Source organism: Ascaphus truei, chromosome 2 (assembly GCF_040206685.1).
Source record: "Ascaphus truei isolate aAscTru1 chromosome 2, aAscTru1.hap1, whole genome shotgun sequence".
Classification (NCBI taxonomy): domain Eukaryota; kingdom Metazoa; phylum Chordata; class Amphibia; order Anura; family Ascaphidae; genus Ascaphus; species Ascaphus truei.
In genome coordinates, this window is record NC_134484.1 from 9,141,008 (window position 1) to 9,166,069 (window position 25,062).

The window sequence follows — 25,062 nt, forward strand, 5'->3', positions numbered from 1 at the left end:
CTGGGGTTTTTTGTTTGCCTCCCTCTGGATCAATATACTGTAAATACAGATATTGGATAAAGTATCTGTCGTGTAAATCTAGCATAGGTTGAACTTGATGGACAAAAAGTATGTATTTTTTCAAACTCATCTACTATGTAACTATATATTGGCTCCATGAAGATAAAGATTTATTGGTAATAGAAATATTAATACAGGTTATCTCCTTTGCCATCAGCTACACACAGTGATCACAGCGCCATTACACAGACAGAGATAACCCTTCCATGTACAGAAATCGACTAATTACTGTTCAAGCAAAAGAATAACTGTGCAGAGTTTGTTATAGAAAATGCCACATATCCCACAGGCTGCAGTACTAATATGCATACAGACAGGCTGCAGTAATAATATGCATACAGACAGGCTGCAGTAATAATATGCATACAGACAGGCGGTAATAATATGCATACAGACAGGTGGTAATAATATGCATACAGACAGGCGGTAATAATATGCACACAGACAGGCGGTAATAATATGCATACAGACAGGCTGCAGTAATAATATGCATACAGACAGGCGGTAGTAATATGCATACAGACAGGAAGTAATAATATGACATACAGACAGGCGGTAATAATATGCATACAGACAGGCAGTAATAATATGCATACAGACAGGCGGTAATAATATGCATACAGACAGGCGGTAATAATATGCATACAGACAGGCGGTAATAATATGCATACAGACAGGCGGTAATAATATGCATACAGACAGGCTGCAGTAATAATATGCATACAGACAGGCGGTAATAATATGCATACAGACAGGCAGTAATAATATGCATACAGACAGGCAGTAATAATATGTATACAGACAGGTGGTAATAATATGCATACAGACGGGCGGTAATAATATGCATACAGACAGGCAGTAATAATATGCATATAGACAGGCAGTAATAATATGCATACAGAGAGGCAGTAATAATATGCATACAGACGGGCTGCAGTAATAATATGCATACAGACAGGCGGTAATAATATGTATACAGACAGGCAGTAATAATATGCATACAGACAGGCGGTAATAATATGCATACAGACAGGCGATAATAATATGCATACAGACAGGCAGTAATAATATGCATACAGACAGGTGGTAAATTTCGATAGGAAATGGGCAACATCGGGAAACATAGAGTATGTTATCGGGTGCGCTAGAGGACAACTGGAAAGGAATATCAAAAGAATGGTCACTCTTGATATAATTATGATTTTGCAGATCAACATTTAGCACCTCACTGCAGCCTTTCCCAAGGATTTATCTGCAGCACCTACAGTATTCTTTTGAGACTTACTGTATAGAGAAGATCTTAAAGGCTAAAAAGAAATAGAGAAGGAGAAATGACTAATATGATAAGACATATACACATAGCAAAGAAAAAACCTGAATGCATATATACATACATACATATATACATACAGTTCTGTACATACATATATTTCTAGAATTAGTTCAGTTATCTTTCTTTTATATGTCTTTGTAACATCAAATATTTGTTTCTGTTCGTTACATATCCTGTTCTTTCCTTCTTCTCCAGATGTGAAACCATCAACGACATTTCCAAACCCATAATTACTCTTTTCTGCAAGGGGATGGAGGGTCGTTATGTCAGTGTGGTTATTCCTGGACGCTCAGAGTATCTCACCCTGTGTGAAGTGGAAATCTATGGGGTTACACCAAGCACAAATATAGCAAGATTGGGAGAAGCCAAACAAAGCTCCAATCACATCGGTTTTCCATATGCTATTACTGCTGATCAAGCTATTGATGGCAACAAAAAAGGTATATGTTATTCACATTTGGTAAACCTCTATTCTAAACATGAGCGCCCATTTACAATCCTTCCACTCCTAATCTCGACACGGCCTCTTTCTGCATATAAAAAGAATTCCGCAGAGATGGAATTCCATCATTAAAAGGGTTTCCCGGGCTGTGGACAAAATAATTGAAGTCCTTTACCAATGAAGCTACTACATCAGTCCCAGCTCAGTGTGTATTTTGTGTGTGTGCCTGTCTTCTGTTGGAATAGTTACCAGTCTAAAATAACCTGTTTTCGTTTTAGCGCCAAATTTAGCAAGATTGGGAGAAGCCAGTCAAAGCTCCAATTACATCACATTTGCTACTGCTGACAAAGCTATTGATGGCAACAAGAACGGTGTATTCTCTACACAAACCTGCACCCACACGAACAATGAGAAAGATCCCTGGTGGAGACTGGACCTGAAGCAGAGCTATAAGATAGATACAATTGTTATAACGAACAGGCAGGACTGCTGCCCTGAGCGTCTGAAAGGGGCCGAGGTCCGTGTCGGAAACTCTGCAGACAACAAGAACCCTGTGTGAGTACCAGCATGCTCCTTCCTTTGTCCTACTTTCTATTCATCCCAAGAGCAGTACAAAGGACACAGGTTCATCCCTAAAGGTTGGAGGAAAGGAGATTTCACCAGCAACAAATGAAAGGGTTCTTTACAGTAAGGGCAGTTACAGTGTGGAAATCATTACCCATGGAGACAGTGATGGCGGATACAATAGATTTGTTCAAAAAAAATTAGACATCTTTTTAGAAAGGAAATGTATACAGGGATATACCAAATAAGTAAACACGGGAAGGATGTTGATCCAGTGAGTAATCTGATTGCCAAAATTTGGAGTCAGTAAGGGATTTTTTTTCTCCTTATGAAATATCATTAGATGATGTCACTGGGGGTTTTTGTTTGCCTCCCTCTGGATCAATATACTGTAAATACAGATATTGGATAAAGTATCTGTCGTGTAAATCTAGCATAGGTTGAACTTGATGGACAAAAAGTATGTCTTTTTTCAAACTCATCTACTATGTAACTATATACTGGCTCCATGAAGATAAAGATTTATTGGTAATAGAAATATTAATACAGGTTATCTCCTTTGCCACCAGCTACACACAGTGATCACAGCGCCATTACACAGACAGAGATAACCCTTCCATGTACAGAAATCGACTAATTACTGTTCAAGCAAAAGAATAACTGTGCAGAGTTTGTTATAGAAAATGCCACATATCCCACAGGCTGCAGTACTAATATGCATACAGACAGGCTGCAGTAATAATATGCATACAGACAGGCTGCAGTAATAATATGCATACAGACAGGCGGTAATAATATGCATACAGACAGGCAGTAATAATATGCATACAGACAGGCGGTAATAATATGCATACAGACAGGCGGTAATAATATGCATACAGACAGGCTGCAGTAATAATATGCATACAGACAGGCTGCAGTAATAATATGCATACAGACAGGCTGCAGTAATAATATGCATACAGACAGACGGTAATAATATGCATACAGACAGGCGGTAATAATATGCATACAGACAGGCGGTAATAATATGCATACAGACAGGCGGTAATAATATGCACACAGAGAGGCGGTAATAATATGCACACAGACAGGCGGTAATAATATGCATACAGACAGGCGGTAATAATATGCATACAGACAGGTGGTAATAATATGCATACAGACAGGTGGTAATAATATGCATACAGACAGGTGGTAATAATATGCATACAGACAGGAGGTAATAATATGCACACAGACAGGCGGTAATAATATGCATACAGACGGGCAGTAATAATATGCATACAGACAGGCGGTAATAATATGCATACAGACAGGCGGTAATAATATGTATACAGACAGGCAGTAATAATATGCATACAGACAGGCAGTAATAATATGCATACAGACAGGCAGTAATAATATGCATACAGACAGGCGGTAATAATATGCATACAGACAGGCAGTAATAATATGCATACAGACAGGTGGTAATAATATGCATACAGACAGGCGGTAATAATATGAAAACAGGGGAGCGTCAGTACCTGAAAAAATATATAAAAAAAAATACCATAGTGTATACTGCCTACACACATAATACATTAAATGGTAGGGCTCCAAGGAGCAACAGAGTGCTGGATCAAGGATTATGGTCCATAAACAGCATATAGTTAGGGAGAACGATATCCCAGAAGAGAGACAACAGAGCCAAGGTTAAAAAGCCAAAATAAAATTTATCCGCAAATGGTAAAATTTAAGGCTTACAAGATACCAGGTAAAACAGGCGTGGGTAACAGGTTAGAGTTGGAACGCCGAGTCGCGACCTCGTGGACCTCCTGCACGTCTGTCTTCTCCCCCGGTATCTGTCCTGTGCTGCAGACTGGATGCCGAAACGTCACTTCCGGTTTGACGGAACACTTGGCGCCACCGGAGCATCAGCTGGAGACTGTCTCCCTCAGGATGTCACGTTGAGGGCTACGCTCTACGCGTTTCGTGACGTGCGATGTCACCTCACTATATACCCAATAACACAGGCTGAAGATCTCTGTGCAGCAGGGGGTGGACAATGTGAGGGGGGACACAGGAAAATGGACTTAGAGGCTGCAGAGCCTATTCCTCAGGGTGAGCAACATCGGGAAACATAGAGTATGTTATCGGGTACGCTAGGGGACAGCTGGAAAGGAATATCAAAAGAATGGTCACTCTTGATATAATTACGATTTTGCAGATCAACATTTAGCACCTCACTGCAGCCTTTCCCAAGGATTTATCTGCAGCACCTACAGTATTCTTTTGAGACTTACTGTATAGAGAAGATCTTAAAGGCTAAAAATAAATAGAGAAGGAGAAATGACTAATATGATAAGACATATACACATAGCAAAGAAAAAACCTGAATGCATATATACATACATACATATATACATACTGTACAGTTCTGTACATACATATGTAACGGTATTTCTGGCCCGGCCTGACCCACCCAATCTCACATTGGCCCCTGTGATCTAACCGGCCCCCATTACAGTGTGGTAGTGTCTGGTGGTGCACCTGTTGGCAACAGGACTCCTGAGTCTCCCGCATGATGGTGTTTGGGGAGGACCCGTCCAGACAGGCAGCTGAGGTAGTGTGCTGAGTCCTACCTAGTTCCAGTGCAGCGCCTCCACCTCATCAGGGTCCCTTCGGTCACTTGGGGATGGTCCTGGCGAGGAACTCCTCCGTGGTGCTCCTCTCTGTACATTCACACACATGTACACGAGAGGGTTTGTGATTGAGAACATCTTTATTGCCTGAGTGGGCTAGCTGCCCCTCGCAGTAGATATCTAGCCACTCATGATCAGTCAGTGCCTCCCTTTAAAAGGTGTATCTCTCCTTAGATAGGGATTCCCTATCCCCGCAGGGATCACTGCCCTGTGCCAGGTCCCTGGACACAGTCGCCTCTTCAGTGACTATAACATAACCAGAACTTTCCAGTAACTGAGGCTAGGACTAGAACTTGAACTAGAACTCTCGCAGGACTAACTCTTAGACACAGTGCTGTGCCTTGTGTACACTCTGGAAGCTGACACACCTCTGACATCACTAACCATGGAGTCAGAGCATGTGACCACTCCCATCCATACACAGGGCACCCCACCAGGGTGTGAGGGCAAACCTCCATAATTACTGCTGGCATGCCCACAACTTACCAGGCCTTACTGTCAGCAGGAGAGATGACTGTAGCCATTTTACATGACCGCTACACATATATTTCTAGAATTAGTTCAGTTATCTTTCTTTTATATGTCTTTGTAACATCAAATATTTGTTTCTGTTCGTTACATATCCATTTCTTTCCTTCTTCTACAGATGTGGATCCATCAACGACATTTCCAAACCCATAATTACTATTTTCTGCAAGGGGATGGAGGGTCGTTATGTCAGTGTGGTTATTCCTGGACGCTCAGAGTATCTCACCCTGTGTGAAGTGGAAGTCTATGGGGTTACACCAAGCTCAAATATAGCAAGATTGGGAGAAGCCAAACAAAGCTCCAATCACATCGGTTTTCCATATACTATTACTGCTGATCAAGCTATTGATGGCAACAAAAAAGGTATGTTATTCACATTTGGTAAACCTCTATTCTAAACATGAGCGCCCATTTACAATCCTTCCACTCCTAATCTCGACACGGCCTCTTTCTGCATATAAAAAGAATCCAGCAGAGATGGAATTCCATCATTAAAAGGGTTTCCCGGGCTGTGGACAAAATAATTGAAGTCCTTTACCAATGAAGCTACTACATCAGTCCCAGCTCAGTGTGTATTTTGTGTGTGTGCCTGTCTTCTGTTGGAATAGTTACCAGTCTAAAATAACCTGTTTTCGTTTTAGCGCCAAATTTAGCAAGATTGGGAGAAGCCAGTCAAAGCTCCAATTACATCCCATTTGCTACTGCTGACAAAGCTATTGATGGCAACAAGAACGGTTTATTCTCTACACAAACCTGCACCCACACGAACAATGAGAAAGATCCCTGGTGGAAGCTGGACATGAAGCAGAGCAATAAGATAGATACAATTGTTATAGCGAACAGGCAGGACTGCTGCCCTGAGCGTCTGAAAGGGGCCGAAGTCCGTGTCGGAAACTCTGCAGACAACAAGAACCCTGTGTGAGTACCAGCATGTTCCTTCCTTTGTCCTACTTTCTATTCATCCCAAGAGCAGTACAAAGGACACAGGTTCATCCCTAAAGGTTGGAGGAAAGGAGATTTCACCAGCAACAAATGAAAGGGTTCTTTACAGTAAGGGCAGTTACAATGTGGAATTCATTACCCATGGAGACTGTGATGGCGGATACAATAGATTTGTTCAAAAAAAAGTTGGACATCTTATTAGAAAGGAAAGGTATACAGGGATATACCAAATAAGTAAACATGGGAAGGATGTTGATCCAGTGAGTAATCTGATTGCCAAAATTTGGAGTCAGGAAGGGATTTTTTTTCCCCTTATGAAATATCATTAGATGATGTCACTGGGGTTTTTTGTTTGCCTCCCTCTGGATCAATATACTGTAAATACAGATATTGGATAAAGTATCTGTCGTGTAAATCTAGCATAGGTTGAACTTGATGGACAAAAAGTATGTCTTTTTTCAAACTCATCTACTATGTAACTATATATTGGCTCCATGAAGATAAAGATTTATTGGTAATAGAAATATTAATACAGGTTATCTCCTTTGCCACCCGCTACACACAGTGATCACAGCGCCATTACACAGACAGAGATAACCCTTCCATGTACAGAAATCGACTAATTACTGTTCTAGCTAAAGAATCAAACTGTGCAGAGTTTGTTATTGAAAATGCCACATATCCCGCAGGCTGCAGTACTAATATGCATACAGACAGGCTGCAGTAATAATATGCATACAGACAGGCTGCAGTAATAATATGCATACAGACAGGCTGCAGTAATAATATGCATACAGACAGGCTGCAGTAATAATATGCATACAGACAGGCTGCAGTAATAATATGCATACAGACAGGCGTAATAATATGCATACAGACAGGCAGTAATAATATGCATTCAGACAGGCGGTAATAATATGCATACAGACAGGCGGTAATAATATGCATACAGACAGGCGGTAATAATATGCATACAGACAGGTGGTAATAATATGCATAGAGACATGCGGTAATAATATGCACACAGACAGGCTGCAGTAATAATATGCATACAGACAGGCGATAGTAATATGCATACAGACAGGCAGTAATAATATGCATACAGACAGGCGGTAATAATATGCATACAGACAGGCGGTAATAATATGCATACAGACAGGCGGTAATAATATGCATACAGACAGGCAGTAATAATATGCATACAGACAGGCGGTTATAATATGCATACAGACAGGCGGTTATAATATGCATACAGACAGGCAGTAATAATATGCATACAGACAGGCGGTAATAATATGCATACAGACAGGCGGTAATAATATGCATACAGACAGGCGGTAATAATATGCATACAGACAGGCGGTAATAATATGCATACAGACAGGCAGTAATAATATGTATACAGACAGGTGGTAATAATATGCATACAGACAGGCTGCAGTAATAATATGCATACAGACAGGCGGTAATAATATGCATACAGAGAGGCAGTAATAATATGCATACAGACAGGCGGTAATAATATGCATACAGACAGGCGGTAAAAATATGCATACAGACAGGCAGTAATAATATGCATACAGACAGGCGGTAATAATATGCATACAGACAGGCGGTAATAATATGCTTACAGACAGGCAGTAATAATATGCATACAGACAGGTGGTAATAATATGCTTACAGACAGGCAGTAATAATATGCATACAGACAGGTGGTAAATTTCGATAGGAAATGGGCAACATCGGGAAACATAGAGTATGTTATCGGGTGCGCTAGAACAACTGGAAAGGAATATCAAAAGAATGGTCACTCTTGATATAATTATGATTTTGCAGATCAACATTTAGCACCTCACTGCAGCCTTTCCCAAGGATTTATCTGCAGCACCTACAGTATTCTTTTGAGACTTACTGTATAGAGAAGATCTTAAAGGCTAAAAAGAAATAGAGAAGGAGAAATGACTAATATGATAAGACATATACACATAGCAAAGAAAAAACCTGAATGCATAAATACATACATATATACATACATACATACAGTTCTGTACATACATATATTTCTAGAATTAGTTCAGTTATCTTTCTTTTATATGTCTTTGTAACATCAAATATTTGTTTCTGTTCGTTACATATCCTGTTCTTTCCTTCTTCTCCAGATGTGAAACCATCAACGACATTTCCAAACCCATAATTACTCTTTTCTGCAAGGGGATGGAGGGTCGTTATGTCAGTGTGGTTATTCCTGGACGCTCAGAGTATCTCACCCTGTGTGAAGTGGAAATCTATGGGGTTACACCAAGCACAAATATAGCAAGATTGGGAGAAGCCAAACAAAGCTCCAATCACATCGGTTATCCATATGCTATTACTGCTGATCAAGCTATTGATGGCAACAAAAAAGGTATATGTTATTCACATTTGGTAAACCTCTATTCTAAACATGAGCGCCCATTTACAATCCTTCCACTCCTAATCTCGACACGGCCTCTTTCTGCATATAAAAAGAATCCAGCAGAGATGGAATTCCATCATTAAAATGGTTTCCTGGGCTGTGGACAAAATAATTGAAGTCCTTTACCAATGAAGCTACTACATCAGTCCCAGCTCAGTGTGTATTTTGTGTGTGTGCCTGTCTTCTGTTGGAATAGTTACCAGTCTAAAATAACCTGTTTTCGTTTTAGCCCCAAATTTAGCAAGATTGGGAGAAGCCAGTCAAAGCTCCAATTACATCCCATTTGCTACCGCTGACAAAGCTATTGATGGCAACAAGAACGGTGTATTCTCTACACAAACCTGCACCCACACGAACAATGAGAAAGATCCCTGGTGGAGACTGGACCTGAAGCAGAGCTATAAGATAGATACAATTGTTATAGCGAACAGGCAGGACTGCTGCCCTGAGCGTCTGAAAGGGGCTGAGGTCCGTGTCGGAAACTCTGCAGACAACAACAACCCTGTGTGAGTACCAGCATGCTCCTTCCTTTGTCCTACTTTCTATTCATCCCAAGAGCAGTACAAAGGACTCGGGGCCATCCCTAAAGGTTGGAGGAAAGGAAATTTCACCAGCAACAAATGAAAGGGTTCTTTACAGTAAGGGCAGTTATAGTGTGGAATTCATTACCCATGGAGACTGTGATGGCGGATACAATAGATTTGTTCAAAAAAAGTTGGACATCTTATTAGAAAGGAAAGGTATACAGGGATATACCAAATAAGTAAACACGGGAAGGATGTTGATCCAGTGAGTAATCTGATTGCCAAAATTTGGAGTCAGGAAGGGATTTTTTTTCTCCTTATGAAATATCATTAGATGATGTCACTGGGGTTTTTTGTTTGCCTCCCTCTGGATCAATATACTGTAAATACAGATATTGGATAAAGTATCTGTCGTGTAAATCTAGCATAGGTTGAACTTGATGGACAAAAAGTATGTATTTTTTCAAACTCATCTACTATGTAACTATATATTGGCTCCATGAAGATAAAGATTTATTGGTAATAGAAATATTAATACAGGTTATCTCCTTTGCCACCAGCTACACACAGTGATCACAGCGCCATTACACAGACAGAGATAACCCTTCCATGTACAGAAATCGACTAATTACTGTTCTAGCTAAAGAATCAAACTGTGCAGAGTTTGTTATAGAAAATGCCACATATCCCGCAGGCTGCAGTACTAATATGCATACAGACAGGCTGCAGTAATAATATGCATACAGACAGGCGTAATAATATGCATACAGACAGGCGTAAAAATATGCATACAGACAGGCAGTAATAATATGCATTCAGACAGGCGGTAATAATATGCATACAGACAGGCGGTAATAATATGCATACAGACAGGCGGTAATAATATGCATACAGACAGGCGGTAATAATATGCATACAGACAGGCGGTAATAATATGCATACAGACAGGTGGTAATAATATGCATACAGACAGGCGGTAATAATATGCACACAGACAGGCGGTAATAATATGCATACAGACAGGCTGCAGTAATAATATGCATACAGACAGGCGGTAGTAATATGCATACAGACAGGCAGTAATAATATGCATACAGACAGGCGGTAATAATATGCATACAGACAGGCGGTAATAATATGCATACAGACAGGCAGTAATAATATGCATACAGACAGGCGGTAATAATATGCATACAGACAGGCGGTAATAATATGCATACAGACAGGCAGTAATAATATGTATACAGACAGGTGGTAATAATATGCATACAGATGGGCGGTAATAATATGCATACAGACAGGCGGTAATAATATGCATACAGAGAGGCAGTAATAATATGCATACAGACAGGCAGTAATAATATGCATACAGACAGGTGGTAATAATATGCATACAGACGGGCTGCAGTAATAATATGCATACATACAGGCGGTAATAATATGCATACAGACAGGCGGTAATAATATGCATACAGACAGGCGGTAATAATATGCATACAGACAGGCGGTAATAATATGCATACAGAGAGGCAGTAATAATATGCATACAGACAGGCAGTAATAATATGCATACAGACAGGTGGTAAATTTCGATAGGAAATGGGCAACATCGGGAAACATAGAGTATGTTATCGGGTGCGCTAGAACAACTGGAAAGGAATATCAAAAGAATGGTCACTCTTGATATAATTATGATTTTGCAGATCAACATTTAGCACCTCACTGCAGCCTTTCCCAAGGATTTATCTGCAGCACCTTCAGTATTCTTTTGAGACTTACTGTATAGAGAAGATCTTAAAGGCTAAAAAGAAATAGAGAAGGAGAAATGACTAATATAAGACATATACACATAGCAAAGAAAAAACCTGAATGCATATATACATACATACATACAGTTCTGTACATACATATATTTCTAGAATTAGTTCAGTTATCTTTCTTTTATATGTCTTTGTAACATCAAATATTTGTTTCTGTTCGTTACATATCCTGTTCTTTCCTTCTTCTCCAGATGTGAAACCATCAACGACATTTCCAAACCCATAATTACTCTTTTCTGCAAGGGGATGGAGGGTCGGTATGTCAGTGTGGTTATTCCTGGACGCTCAGAGTATCTCACCCTGTGTGAAGTGGAAATCTATGGGGTTACACCAAGCACAAATATAGCAAGATTGGGAGAAGCCAAACAAAGCTCCAATCACATCGGTTTTCCATATGCAATTACTGCTGATCAAGCTATTGATGGCAACAAAAAAGGTATATGTTATTCACATTTGGTAAACCTCTATTCTAAACATGAGCGCCCATTTACAATCCTTCCACTCCTAATCTCGACACGGCCTCTTTCTGCATATAAAAAGAATCCAGCAGAGATGGAATTCCATCATTAAAAGGGTTTCCCGGGCTGTGGACAAAATAATTGAAGTCCTTTACCAATGAAGCTACTACATCAGTCCCAGCTCAGTGTGTATTTTGTGTGTGTGCCTGTCTTCTGTTGGAATAGTTACCAGTCTAAAATAACCTGTTTTCGTTTTAGCGTCAAATTTAGCAAGATTGGGAGAAGCCAGTCAAAGCTCCAATTACATCCCATTTGCTACTGCTGACAAAGCTATTGATGGCAACAAGAACGGTGTATTCTCTACACAAACCTGCACCCACACGAACAATGAGAAAGATCCCTGGTGGAGACTGGACCTGAAGCAGAGCTATAAGATAGATACAATTGTTATAGCGAACAGGCAGGACTGCTGCCCTGAGCGTCTGAAAGGGGCTGAGGTCCGTGTCGGAAACTCTGCAGACAACAACAACCCTGTGTGAGTACCAGCATGCTCCTTCCTTTGTCCTACTTTCTATTCATCCCAAGAGCAGTACAAAGGACTCGGGGCCATCCCTAAAGGTTGGAGGAAAGGAAATTTCACCAGCAACAAATGAAAGGGTTCTTTACAGTAAGGGCAGTTATAGTGTGGAATTCATTACCCATGGAGACTGTGATGGCGGATACAATAGATTTGTTCAAAAAAAGTTGGACATCTTATTAGAAAGGAAAGGTATACAGGGATATACCAAATAAGTAAACACGGGAAGGATGTTGATCCAGTGAGTAATCTGATTGCCAAAATTTGGAGTCAGGAAGGGATTTTTTTTCTCCTTATGAAATATCATTAGATGATGTCACTGGGGTTTTTTGTTTGCCTCCCTCTGGATCAATATACTGTAAATACAGATATTGGATAAAGTATCTGTCGTGTAAATCTAGCATAGGTTGAACTTGATGGACAAAAAGTATGTATTTTTTCAAACTCATCTACTATGTAACTATATATTGGCTCCATGAAGATAAAGATTTATTGGTAATAGAAATATTAATACAGGTTATCTCCTTTGCCACCAGCTACACACAGTGATCACAGCGCCATTACACAGACAGAGAAAAACCTTCCATGTACAGAAATCGACTAATTACTGTTCTAGCTAAAGAATCAAACTGTGCAGAGTTTGTTATAGAAAATGCCACATATCCCGCAGGCTGCAGTACTAATATGCATACAGACAGGCTGCAGTAATAATATGCATACAGACAGGCGTAATAATATGCATACAGACAGGCGTAATAATATGCATACAGACAGGCAGTAATAATATGCATTCAGAGAGGCGGTAATAATATGCATACAGACAGGTGGTAATAATATGCATACAGACAGGCGGTAATAATATGCATACAGACAGGTGGTAATAATATGCATACAGACAGGCGGTAATAATATGCACACAGACAGGCGGTAATAATATGCATACAGACAGGCTGCAGTAATAATATGCATACAGACAGGCGGTAGTAATATGCATACAGACAGGCAGTAATAATATGCATACAGACAGGCGGTAATAATATGCATACAGACAGGCAGTAATAATATGCATACAGACAGGCGGTAATAATATGCATACAGACAGGCAGTAATAATATGCATACAGACAGGCGGTAATAATATGCATACAGACAGGCGGTAATAATATGCATACAGACAGGCAGTAATAATATGTATACAGACAGGTGGTAATAATATGCATACAGACGGGCGGTAATAATATGCATACAGACAGGCGGTAATAATATGCATACAGACAGGCAGTAATAATATGCATACAGACAGGTGGTATATTTCGATAGGAAATGGGCAACATCGGGAAACATAGAGTATGTTATCGGGTGCGCTAGAGGACAACTGGAAAGGAATATCAAAAGAATGGTCACTTTTGATATAATTATGATTTTGCAGATCAACATTTAGCACCTCACTGCAGCCTTTCCCAAGGATTTATCTGCAGCACCTACAGTATTCTTTTGAGACTTACTGTATAGAGAAGATCTTAAAGGCTAAAAAGAAATAGAGAAGGAGAAATGACTAATATAAGACATATACACATAGCAAAGAAAAAACCTGAATGCATATATACATACATATATACATACAGTTCTGTACATACATATATTTCTAGAATTAGTTCAGTTATCTTTCTTTTATATGTCTTTGTAACATCAAATATTTGTTTCTGTTCGTTACATATCCTGTTCTTTCCTTCTTCTCCAGATGTGAAACCATCAACGACATTTCCAAACCCATAATTACTCTTTTCTGCAAGGGGATGGAGGGTCGTTATGTCAGTGTGGTTAATCCTGGACGCTCAGAGTATCTCACCCTGTGTGAAGTGGAAATCTATGGGGTTACACCAAGCACAAATATAGCAAGATTGGGAGAAGCCAAAGAAAGCTCCAATCACATCGGTTTTCCATATGCTATTACTGCTGATCAAGCTATTGATGGCAACAAAAAAGGTATATGTTATTCACATTTGGTAAACCTCTATTCTAAACATGAGCGCCCATTTACAATCCTTCCACTCCTAATCTCGACACTGCCTCTTTCTGCATATAAAAAGAATCCAGCAGAGATGGAATTCCATCATTAAAAGGGTTTCCCGGGCTGTGGACAAAATAATTGAAGTCCTTTACCAATGAAGCTACTACATCAGTCCCAGCTCAGTGTGTATTTTGTGTGTGTGCCTGTCTTCTGTTGGAATAGTTACCAGTCTAAAATAACCTGTTTTCGTTTTAGCCCCAAATTTAGCAAGATTGGGAGAAGCCAGTCAAAGCTCCAATTACATCCCATTTGCTACTGCTGACAAAGCTATTGATGGCAACAAGAACGGTGTATTCTCTACACAAACCTGCACCCACACGAACAATGAGAAAGATCCCTGGTGGAGACTGGACCTGAAGCAGAGCTATAAGATAGATACAATTGTTATAGCGAACAGGCAGGACTGCTGCCCTGAGCGTCTGAAAGGGGCTGAGGTCCGTGTCGGAAACTCTGCAGACAACAACAACCCTGTGTGAGTACCAGCATGCTCCTTCCTTTGTCCTACTTTCTATTCATCCCAAGAGCAGTACAAAGGACTCGGGGCCATCCCTAAAGGTTGGAGGAAAGGAAATTTCACCAGCAACAAATGAAAGGGTTCTTTACAGTAAGGGCAGTTATAGTGTGGAATTCATTACCCATGGAGACTGTGATGGCGGATACAATAGATTTGTTCAAAAAAAGTTGGACATCTTATTAGAAAGGAAAGGTATACAGGGATATACCAAATAAGTAAACACGGGAAGGATGTTGATCCAGTGAGTAATCTGATTGCCAAAATTTGGAGTCAGGAAGGGATTTTTTTTCTCCTTATGAAATATCATTAGATGATGTCACTGGGGTTTTTTGTTTGCCTCCCTCTGGATCAATATACTGTAAATACAGATATTGGATAAAGTATCTGTCATGTAAATCTAGCATAGGTTGAACTTGATGGACAAAAAGTATGTATTTTTTCAAACTCATCTACTATGTAACTATATACTGGCTCCATGAAGATAAAGATTTATTGGTAATAGAAATATTAAAACAGGTTATCTCCTTTGCCACCAGCTACACACAGTGATCACAGCGCCATTACACAGACAGAGAAAAACCTTCCATGTACAGAAATCGACTAATTACTGTTCTAGCTAAAGAATCAAACTGTGCAGAGTTTGTTATAGAAAATGCCACATATCCCTCAGGCTGCAGTACTAATATGCATACAGACAGGCTGCAGTAATAATATGCATACAGACAGGCTGCAGTAATAATATGCATACAGACAGGCGGTAATAATATGCATACAGACAGGCTGCAGTAATAATATGCATACAGACAGGCTGCAGTAATAATATGCATACAGACAGGCGTAATAATATGCATACAGACAGGCAGTAATAATATGCATTCAGACAGGCGGTAATAATATGCATACAGACAGGCGGTAATAATATGCATACAGACAGGCGGTAATAATATGCATACAGACAGGTGGTAATAATATGCATACAGACAGGCGGTAATAATATGCACACAGACAGGCGGTAATTATATGCATACAGACAGGCTGCAGTAATAATATGCATATAGACAGGCGGTAGTAATATGCATACAGACAGGCAGTAATAATATGCATACAGACAGGCGGTAATAATATGCATACAGACAGGCAGTAATAATATGCATACAGACAGGCGGTAATAATATGCATACAGACAGGCAGTAATAATATGCATACAGACAGGCGGTAATAATATGCATACAGACAGGCGGTAATAATATGCATACAGACAGGCAGTAATAATATGTATACAGACAGGTGGTAATAATATGCATACAGACAGGCTGCAGTAATAATATGCATACAGACAGGCGGTAATAATATGCATACAGAGAGGCAGTAATAATATGCATACAGACAGGCGGTAATAATATGCATACAGACAGGCGGTAATAATATGCATACAGACAGGCAGTAATAATATGCATACAGACAGGTGGTAAATCTCGGTAGGAAATGGGCAACATCGGGAAACATAGAGTATGTTATCGGGTGCGCTAGAGAACAACTGGAAAGGAATATCAAAAGAATGGTCACTTTTGATATAATTACGATTTTGCAGATCAACATTTAGCACCTCACTGCAGCCTTTCCCAAGGATTTATCTGCAGCACCTACAGTATTCTTTTGAGACTTACTGTATAGAGAAGATCTTAAAGGCTAAAAAGAAATAGAGAAGGAGAAATGACTAATATGACAAGACATATACACATAGCAAAGAAAAAACCTGAATGCATATATACATACATATATACATATATACATACAGTTCTGTACATACATATTTCTAGAATTAGTTCAGTTAATCTTTCTTTTATATGTCTTTGTAACATCAAATATTTGTTTCTGTTCGTTACATATCCTGTTCTTTCCTTCTTCTCCAGATGTGAAACCATCAACGACATTTCCAAACCCATAATTACTCTTTTCTGCAAGGGGATGGAGGGTCGTTATGTCAGTGTGGTTGTTCCTGGACGCTCAGAGTATCTCACCCTGTGTGAAGTGGAAATCTATGGGGTTACACCAAGCACAAATATAGCAAGATTGGGAGAAGCAAAACAAAGCTCCAATCACATCGGTTTTCCATATGCTATTACTGCTGATCAAGCTATTGATGGCAACAAAAACGGTATATTCGATGCAAAATCCTGCACCCACACCAAATGTGAGCAAGACCCCTGGTGGAAGCTGGACCTGAAGCACAAAAATAAGATAGGTACAATTGTTATAGTGAACAGGTGGGACTGCTACAGGGAGCGTCTGAAAGGGGCCGAAGTCCGTGTCGGAAACTCTGCAGACAACAACAACCCTGTGTGAGTACCAGCATGCTCCTTTTTTTGTTGTACTTTCTATTTTGGCTCCATGAAGATAAAGGTATATTGGTAAAATAATTATTATAACAGGTTATCTCCTTTGCCACCCGCTACGCACAGTGATCACAGTGCATTACACAGACAGAGATAACCCTTCCATGTACATAAACAGACTAATTGCTGGTTTAGCTACAGAATCAAACTGTGCAGAGTTTGTTATAGAAGATGCCACATATCCCACAGGCTGCAGTACTAATATGCATACAGACAGGCTGCAGTAATAATATGCATACAGACAGGCGTAATAATATGCATACAGACAGGCTGCAGTAATAATATGCATACAGACAGGCTGCAGTAATAATATGCATACAGACAGGCTGCAGTAATAATATGCATACAGACAGGCTGCAGTAATAATATGCATACAGACAGGCGGTAATAATATGCATACAGACAGGCTGCAGTAATAATATGCATACAGACAGGCGGTAATAATATGCATACAGACAGGCTGCAGTAATAATATGCACACAGACAGGCGGTAATAATATGCATACAGACAGGCGGTAATAATATGCATACAGACATGCTGCAGTAATAATATGCATACAGACAGGAGGTAATAATATGCATACAGACAGGCTGCAGTAATAATATGCATACAGACAGGCTGCAGTAATAATATGCATACAGACAGGCAGTAATAATATGCATACAGAAAGGCTGCAGTAATAATATGCACAGACAGGCGTAATAATATGCATACAGACAGGCTGCAGTAATAATATGCATACAGACAGGCTGCAGTAATAATATGCATACAGACAGGCTGCAGTAATAATATGCATACAGACAGGCGGTAATAATATGCATACAGACAGGCTGCAGTAATAATATGCATACAGACAGGCGGTAATAATATGCATACAGACAGGCTGCAGTAATAATATGCACACAGACAGGCTGCAGTAATAATATGCATACAGACAGGCGGTAATAATATGCATACAGACAGGCGGTAATAATATGCATACAGACATGCTGCAGTAATAATATGCATACAGACAGGAGGTAATAATATGCATACAGACAGGCTGCAGTAATAATATGCATACAGACAGGCTGCAGTAATAATATGCATACAGACAGGCAGTAATAATATGCATACAGAAAGGCTGCAGTAATAATATGCACAGACAGGCTGCAGTAATAATATGCATACAGACAGGCTGCAGTAATAATATGCATACAGACAGGAAGTAATAATATGCATACAGACTGCAGTAATAATATGCATACAGACAGGCTGCAGTAATAATATGCATACAGACAGGCTGCAGTAATAATATGCATACAGACAGGCTGCAGTAATAATATGCATACAGACAGGCTGCAGTAATCATATGCATACAGACAGGCTGCAGTAATATTATGCATACAGACAGGCGGCAGTAATAATATGCATACAGACAGCCGGTAATAATATGCATACAGACAGGCAGTAATAATATGCATACAGACAGGCGGTAATAATATGCATACAGGCAGGCAGTAATAATATGCATACAGACAGGCGGTAATAATATGCATACAGACAGGCGGTAATAATATGCATACAGGCAGGCGGTAATAATATGCATACAGGCAGGCGGTAATAATATGCATACAGGCAGGCGGTAATAATATGCATACATACAGGCGGTAATAATATGCATACAGACATGCGGTAATAATATGCATACAGACAGGCAGTAATAATATGCATACAGACAGGCGGTAATAATATGTATACAGACAGGCGGTTATAATATGCATACAGACAGGCGGTAATAATATGCATACAGACAGGCGGTAATAATATGTGTAGCCAGGTCCCCCTTGTTATGCCGCCCCCCTCCTTTCCGCTGTGCAGGGCCGCCGAGGACAAGGGAGAGGGGGGTACTGGTGCGTGAGTCGCGCGTTACATACTGTTGCGGCCGGTTGCTAGGGACGCGATCGGGCCGTCGTTAAGGCCGCGATCGCGTTGTTCCGGTCCCGGCGGTTCGCAGAGCAGGGCGCCGCCATTATTAGACGCGTTGCGCATGCGCAAGGGCTAGGAGCACCGGGAGGACTGCAGGGAGCTCGCGCATGCGCAGTGGAGGCACAGAAAAGCCCGCGAAGCCTTAGCCTATAGAGGAGGGCTCTGTAAGAGGACTTCAAGTCCCATGAGCCTCTGGAGCGGCCCCATGACGCCAGGGAGCCAATAGGGCTGTAGTAACTGCTTGCAACATAGTGATACATTTGGCGGGCTTAGAGCACACTAGTTAGTTGGTGACTGGAGCAGCTAGGGGAAGGAGGTAGGGTGCAGGGGTCAGTGACTCTCTGCACTAGGCCAGCAATTCCCTAGGCCCCAGATAGCCCTGAGTCATCCTAGCTGAGTATTGTAGGGACAGGCCGTAGGTTAGGGAACCTGCCCCATTATCTATTGGCTAGTAGTGTACCACGAACATTTGATCGGTTGCTAAGAGGGAGCTGGACTATCTCCACGGAGACCAAGCTAGCAGTGACTGCGGCCTGCTGGCAGCAGACAGACCGTATCCAAGGTGAAGACTATGCGGAGCTGCGGTGATATTATCCACGCTGGAATTCACTCCACGCGTAGGAGGATATCCCGGCGGATCCAACCCCAGTGGTATAGCGGCACCCGTGGCTGGAGCCCGGGCAGGTAACCCACAAACTCACGTGCACCAACAAGGCCTATCACCAGACATAGTGGCTGCGCAGTCACACACACACATTGGTATATGAATTGGAAGTGCGAGACATTGGGTTGGGGTTACTGGACACAGGGTGGGATCACTCTTCGGAAGGTTAGCATCCGCCGTGACGCATATGGTGTTAGCGTCCGCCGTGACGCATAAAGTGTGGGCACCCGCCGTGGTGCAAAGTAACGTTAGTGATAGCGTCCTGCGAGACGTCGTAGTCAGGTTACCCTTAGCAAGGGACACCTGTTGTCATGTGTTGATGTTGTATTCATTCTATGCATAGTAGTAAAGGTAATAGTCATAATAAATTCCGTTGTACGTGGTTATTGATTGTCCTGTGAGGAACCACTCCCCTTCTGGTGGGAGCCATCGCAGGTGGAGGCGCTGCACCTATTGTAAGTGGTTGTCCATAGTATTGTATTACCCCAGGTTCCCCGTGGCGGAGGCTCAGCCCTCCTGTGAGCCAACAGGTTATGCACCACACTGAGAAACATTGTATGTTCCTACCCCCACACAGTATAATCTGCGATTGGGGGGGGGGGAAAACCCGTTACATTTTGGAGGCGCTGCTGAGATTTCAGACCTGGGGTGCCCTATTCAAAACAGTATCACGAAAGATCAGCATCATGGTAATTCCCTCACGTCAAGAGGTCCACGCGTGGGCCACCACCGTCCGTGAACCACCTAGACACGTTGTTGCCGTAGGGAACGTCCCGGCGTTAGTAGCGGAAACTGACATCCGGAACTCACTGAGCAAGCTCTTAGGGCCAGATAGAGTATGGTACCGTGGCAGGGTGTTCGACTCTACTTATCATTTGAGTGCCCTACTATTCACCGTGGGGCGGGACATATGCCCTGAAGCGGCCCCGAACATTCTAGTAGCCCCCGAGTGCCCGCCAGAAGGATACCCCCTTATATACTCGGACTTACCAGTAATAAGGGAAATGTTCTCGCTTAGAGCCCCTCCTCAAGATCCAGACGAACCGTCCACCAGTACTTGGACACCACGTACACCCGTGTCCAGTACCCCAAACCGGGTTGACCGTCCCCAACCCAAAGTCTCCTTTACCCCAAGCGCCCTCCCGGAAGCCAGTAGTTGGGCTGACAGCCCCCCCTCTCCACCCGACACCGTACCCCGCGAGGTAAACTCCCGGCCTATCGGAGAGAGAGCAACGAACGAAGGTTGCATAATGGGGGTGACGCTGCCCCAATTCGTAGAAGCCCTCACTGTGGCATCCCAGTCTCAAAGCTACCGGAAGCTTAAGGCCTTCTCTGGAATACTTCCAATACCCCAGGGGGAGGAAGGAATAGACCTTTGGAGGGAGAATGCGGTAAAAGTAGTAGAGGAGTGGTCGTGCACTGACACTGTAAAGCGACAGCGTATCATGGAATGCCTCAGACCCCCTGCGTCTACTATGTTGACCATCCACAGGGACCAACACCCAGAGTTGACAGCATTGGAAATGGTGGCGTTCCTGTTGGAAGCGTACGGGTTAGCAGAAGACGAAGGAGCGCTCTGGACGAAGTACTTCAATCTTTATCAGAAAGAGGGGGAAGACTTGTCGGCTTTTATCCACCGTCTACAGCTGGTCTTGGGGATCCTACCCAATCGTAAGCTGGTCCCCGCCTCTGGGATGGATGAAGCGCTCCATAAGCAGTATCTGCGGGGATCAAGCCCCACTCACCCCATAGCCAACATGCTCCGCAGCAAGATAATGGACGGGGGCCCCTATAAGTTCACCGAGTTGCTGCGGCAAGTGAAACTACAGGAGGCTCATGCTATGCTACACTCAATCGCTAAACCTAAGAGCCCCTCTGCCTCCAAAGGAAAGGGCTCTACAGAAAAGAAGGAAGAGTCTGCTGCCTCATCCAAGGGGTACAAACCAAGACCCCCCGACCGACCACCTTCCCCGTCCCCGAGTCGTCCAGAAAGCCACCCGGTTGTATGCTATAACTGCGGTAAGAAGGGTCACGTCCTCCGTAACTGTCCAGAAAGAGCAGGTCATCCAGAGGAACACCCTTCCGATAGGGGGAAATCAGCCCGATCAATGGTCTGCAGTGTACCTATGGCAGAAGCTGACCCCGAACTCCCTCATTCTGGAACCCCGGATGCCCCTTCTGACGCTGGCCCCAGTGATGACGCCTCACCCTGTGAAGCTTACAGACAAGTGGGCCCTGCGGCCATCGTGCCCGTGGTACTGGAAGGGATATACGCAACGGCCCTATTGGACATAGGGTCACAAGTAACCATAATATATCGCAAGTTCTATGACCAGCACCTTCAACACTGCCCCCTGAGGACGGCCGAACATATGAAGGTTAGGGGGTTAAGTAATGAAGACTACCCCATCGATGGGATTGTAAGGGTCCAGCTGGAAATACTCCAACTGAACACCGGCAAGAAGCACCCCATGCAGGTAGCGGCCATGGTATGCCCGGAGCCCCAAGACCATTGCAAGTACCCAATCATCTTGGGAACCAATGCGGAGATAGTACAAGCTATAATCCGAGCCTACTTGAAAGAGACCAACGAGTTGCCGCTGGCCGATTCGCTCCTAGACCCAATCTTACGAGAAGAGTGCCACCGGGTATATGCCTTGGAGCGTCATGGGGACCTCTACAATCGTCAGCGCGGACTGACGACCATATTACCAGGGGGAGTGCAAAAGATGGCCGTCTGGTGTTGTTATCCCGACCGGGACGAGAACGACCAACTGTTCTCGCTGGAGAGTGCGCCTGAAGAAGAGGAGGTTCATAGAGGGTATAGAGTACTACCCGAAGTGAGGGAATGGACGGCTAAGATCCCTCTTCGAACCTACGTGTATGTGCAGAATCTCTCCCCCTTTCCGATGGAATTTGATGTCGATCAGAAGTTGGGATGCATATATCCGGTCAGCCCGGTGGGAGCCACGCCTCAGGTGAAGGCGGCGGCCTCACATGAACGGGTAGTCGATCTGGACTTCAACTTCGGCGAGTCGACGCTGTCCACAGAGTGGAAAGAACGGTTGACCACCCAGCTGCTTCAACGACGACATGTGTTCTCCACGAGCGAGATGGATGTGGGGTGCAGCCGCAGTGCCCAACATACCATTCGAATGAGTGATGCCACTCCGTTCCGGGAACGTTCTCGTCGCATCGCCCCTCGGGATGTGGACGATGTGAGGAACGCCATACAAGACATGGAAACCGCTGGGATTGTGACGTAATCCCGAGGACCTTACGCGTCGCCCATAGTGGTGGTGCAGAAAAAGAACGGGTCCGTACGACTGTGTGTCGACTATCGAACTCTGAACAATCGCATGATCCCGGATCAGTACAACCTTCCGCGCATTGAAGAGATCCTGAATGCGCTGAATGGAAGTCACTGGTTTAGCGTGCTCGATCTCCGATCTGGGTACTATCAGGTGCCTATGAATGCGGAAGACCAGGAGAAAACAGCTTTCGTCTGCCCCCTGGGATTCTATCAATTTACCCGTATGCCCCAAGGTATATGTGGGGTGCCTGCTACATTCCAAAGGTTGATGGAAAAGACTATCGGGGACATGATTCCACAGGAGTGTCTGGTATACCTGGATGATATTATCGTCTTCGGAAGGACTCTGGAAGAGCACGAAGAGCAATTGTGTAAGGTGATCGACCGTCTGAGGAACGAAGGTTTGAAATTATCCCTAGTCAAGTGCCGATTTTGCCATACCTCGTGACCTATGTGGGGCACATAGTGTCCGCCAGAGGGATTGCCACCGACCCTGCCAAGGTAGAGGCCGTAGTGAACTGGCCTCGCCCAGAGAACGTCACAGAGTTGCGATCCTTCCTGGGGTTCTGTGGGTATTACCGCCGCTTCGTGGAAGGGTACTCGAGCAAGGCTAAACCCCTGAACAATCTGTTGAAAATATACCCTTCAGAGACCGGGAAGAAGGCTGTATCGGCCCGCCAACCGTTCGGTGACAAATGGACATCTGAGTGTGAGCAGGCCTTCCTGAAACTGAAGAAGTGTCTGACCGAAGCGCCCGTGCTTGCATATGCGGATCCCGAACAGCCATACGTCCTGCATGTGGATGCCAGTCCAAGTGGACTAGGCGCCGTCCTGCACCAGAAGCACCCGGAGGGTCTGCGGCCTGTAGCTTACATCAGCCGCAGCTTGACACCCAGTGAGCAGAGATACCCCGTCCACAAGTTGGAGTTTCTGGCTCTCAAGTGGGCTATCACCGAGAAGCTCCACGATTACCTGTACGGTGTCACCTTCGAGGTAAGGACGGATAACAATCCCCTCACGTACATCAATACGTCGGCCAAATTAGATGCAGCAGGCCACGGTTGCCGGGGACGCGATCGGGCCGTCGTTAAGGCCGCGATCGCGTTGCTCCGGTCCCGGCGGCTCGCAGAGCAGGGCGTCGCCATTATTAGACGCGTTGCGCATGCGCAAGGGCTAGGAGCACCGGGAGGACTGCAGGGAGCTCGCGCATGCGCAGTGGAGGCACAGAAAAGCCCGCGAAGCCTTAGCCTATAGAGGAGGGCTCTGTAAGAGGACTTCAAGTCCCATGAGCCTCTGGAGCGGCCCCATGACGCCAGGGAGCCAATAGGGCTGTAGTAACTGCTTGCAACATAGTGATACATTTGGCGGGCTTAGAGCACACTAGTTAGTTGGTGACTGGAGCAGCTAGGGGAAGGAGGTAGGGTGCAGGGGTCAGTGACTCTCTGCACTAGGCCAGCAATCCCCTAGGCCCCAGATAGCCCTGAGTCATCCTAGCTGAGTATTGTAGGGACAGGCCGTAGGTTAGGGAACCTGCCCCATTATCTATTGGCTAGTAGTGTACCACGAATATTTGATCGGTTGCTAAGAGGGAGCTGGACTATCTCCACGGAGACCAAGCTAGCAGTGACTGCGGCCTGCTGGCAGCAGACAGACCCTATCCAAGGTGAAGACTGTGCGGAGCTGCGGTGATATTATCCACGCTGGAATTCACTCCACGCGTAGGAGGATATCCCGGCGGATCCAACC

General features: G+C 43.4%; 1 protein-coding gene across 1 annotated transcript in view; it reads left to right on the plus strand.

Moving 5' to 3' along the window:
* The window catches only part of LOC142488078 (uncharacterized), a 908,622-nt gene that overhangs the window by 67,474 nt on the left and 816,086 nt on the right, over window positions 1–25,062 (plus strand). The window contains exons 48-58 of the mRNA XM_075588453.1: window positions 1,589–1,731; window positions 2,114–2,390; window positions 5,733–5,977; window positions 6,256–6,532; window positions 8,716–8,858; window positions 9,241–9,517; window positions 11,547–11,689; window positions 12,072–12,348; window positions 14,131–14,273; window positions 14,656–14,932; window positions 16,888–17,316. Coding sequence (XP_075444568.1) covers window positions 1,589–1,731; window positions 2,114–2,390; window positions 5,733–5,977; window positions 6,256–6,532; window positions 8,716–8,858; window positions 9,241–9,517; window positions 11,547–11,689; window positions 12,072–12,348; window positions 14,131–14,273; window positions 14,656–14,932; window positions 16,888–17,316 — 2,631 coding nt within the window. The remainder of the gene's footprint in view (window positions 1–1,588; window positions 1,732–2,113; window positions 2,391–5,732; window positions 5,978–6,255; window positions 6,533–8,715; window positions 8,859–9,240; window positions 9,518–11,546; window positions 11,690–12,071; window positions 12,349–14,130; window positions 14,274–14,655; window positions 14,933–16,887; window positions 17,317–25,062) is intronic.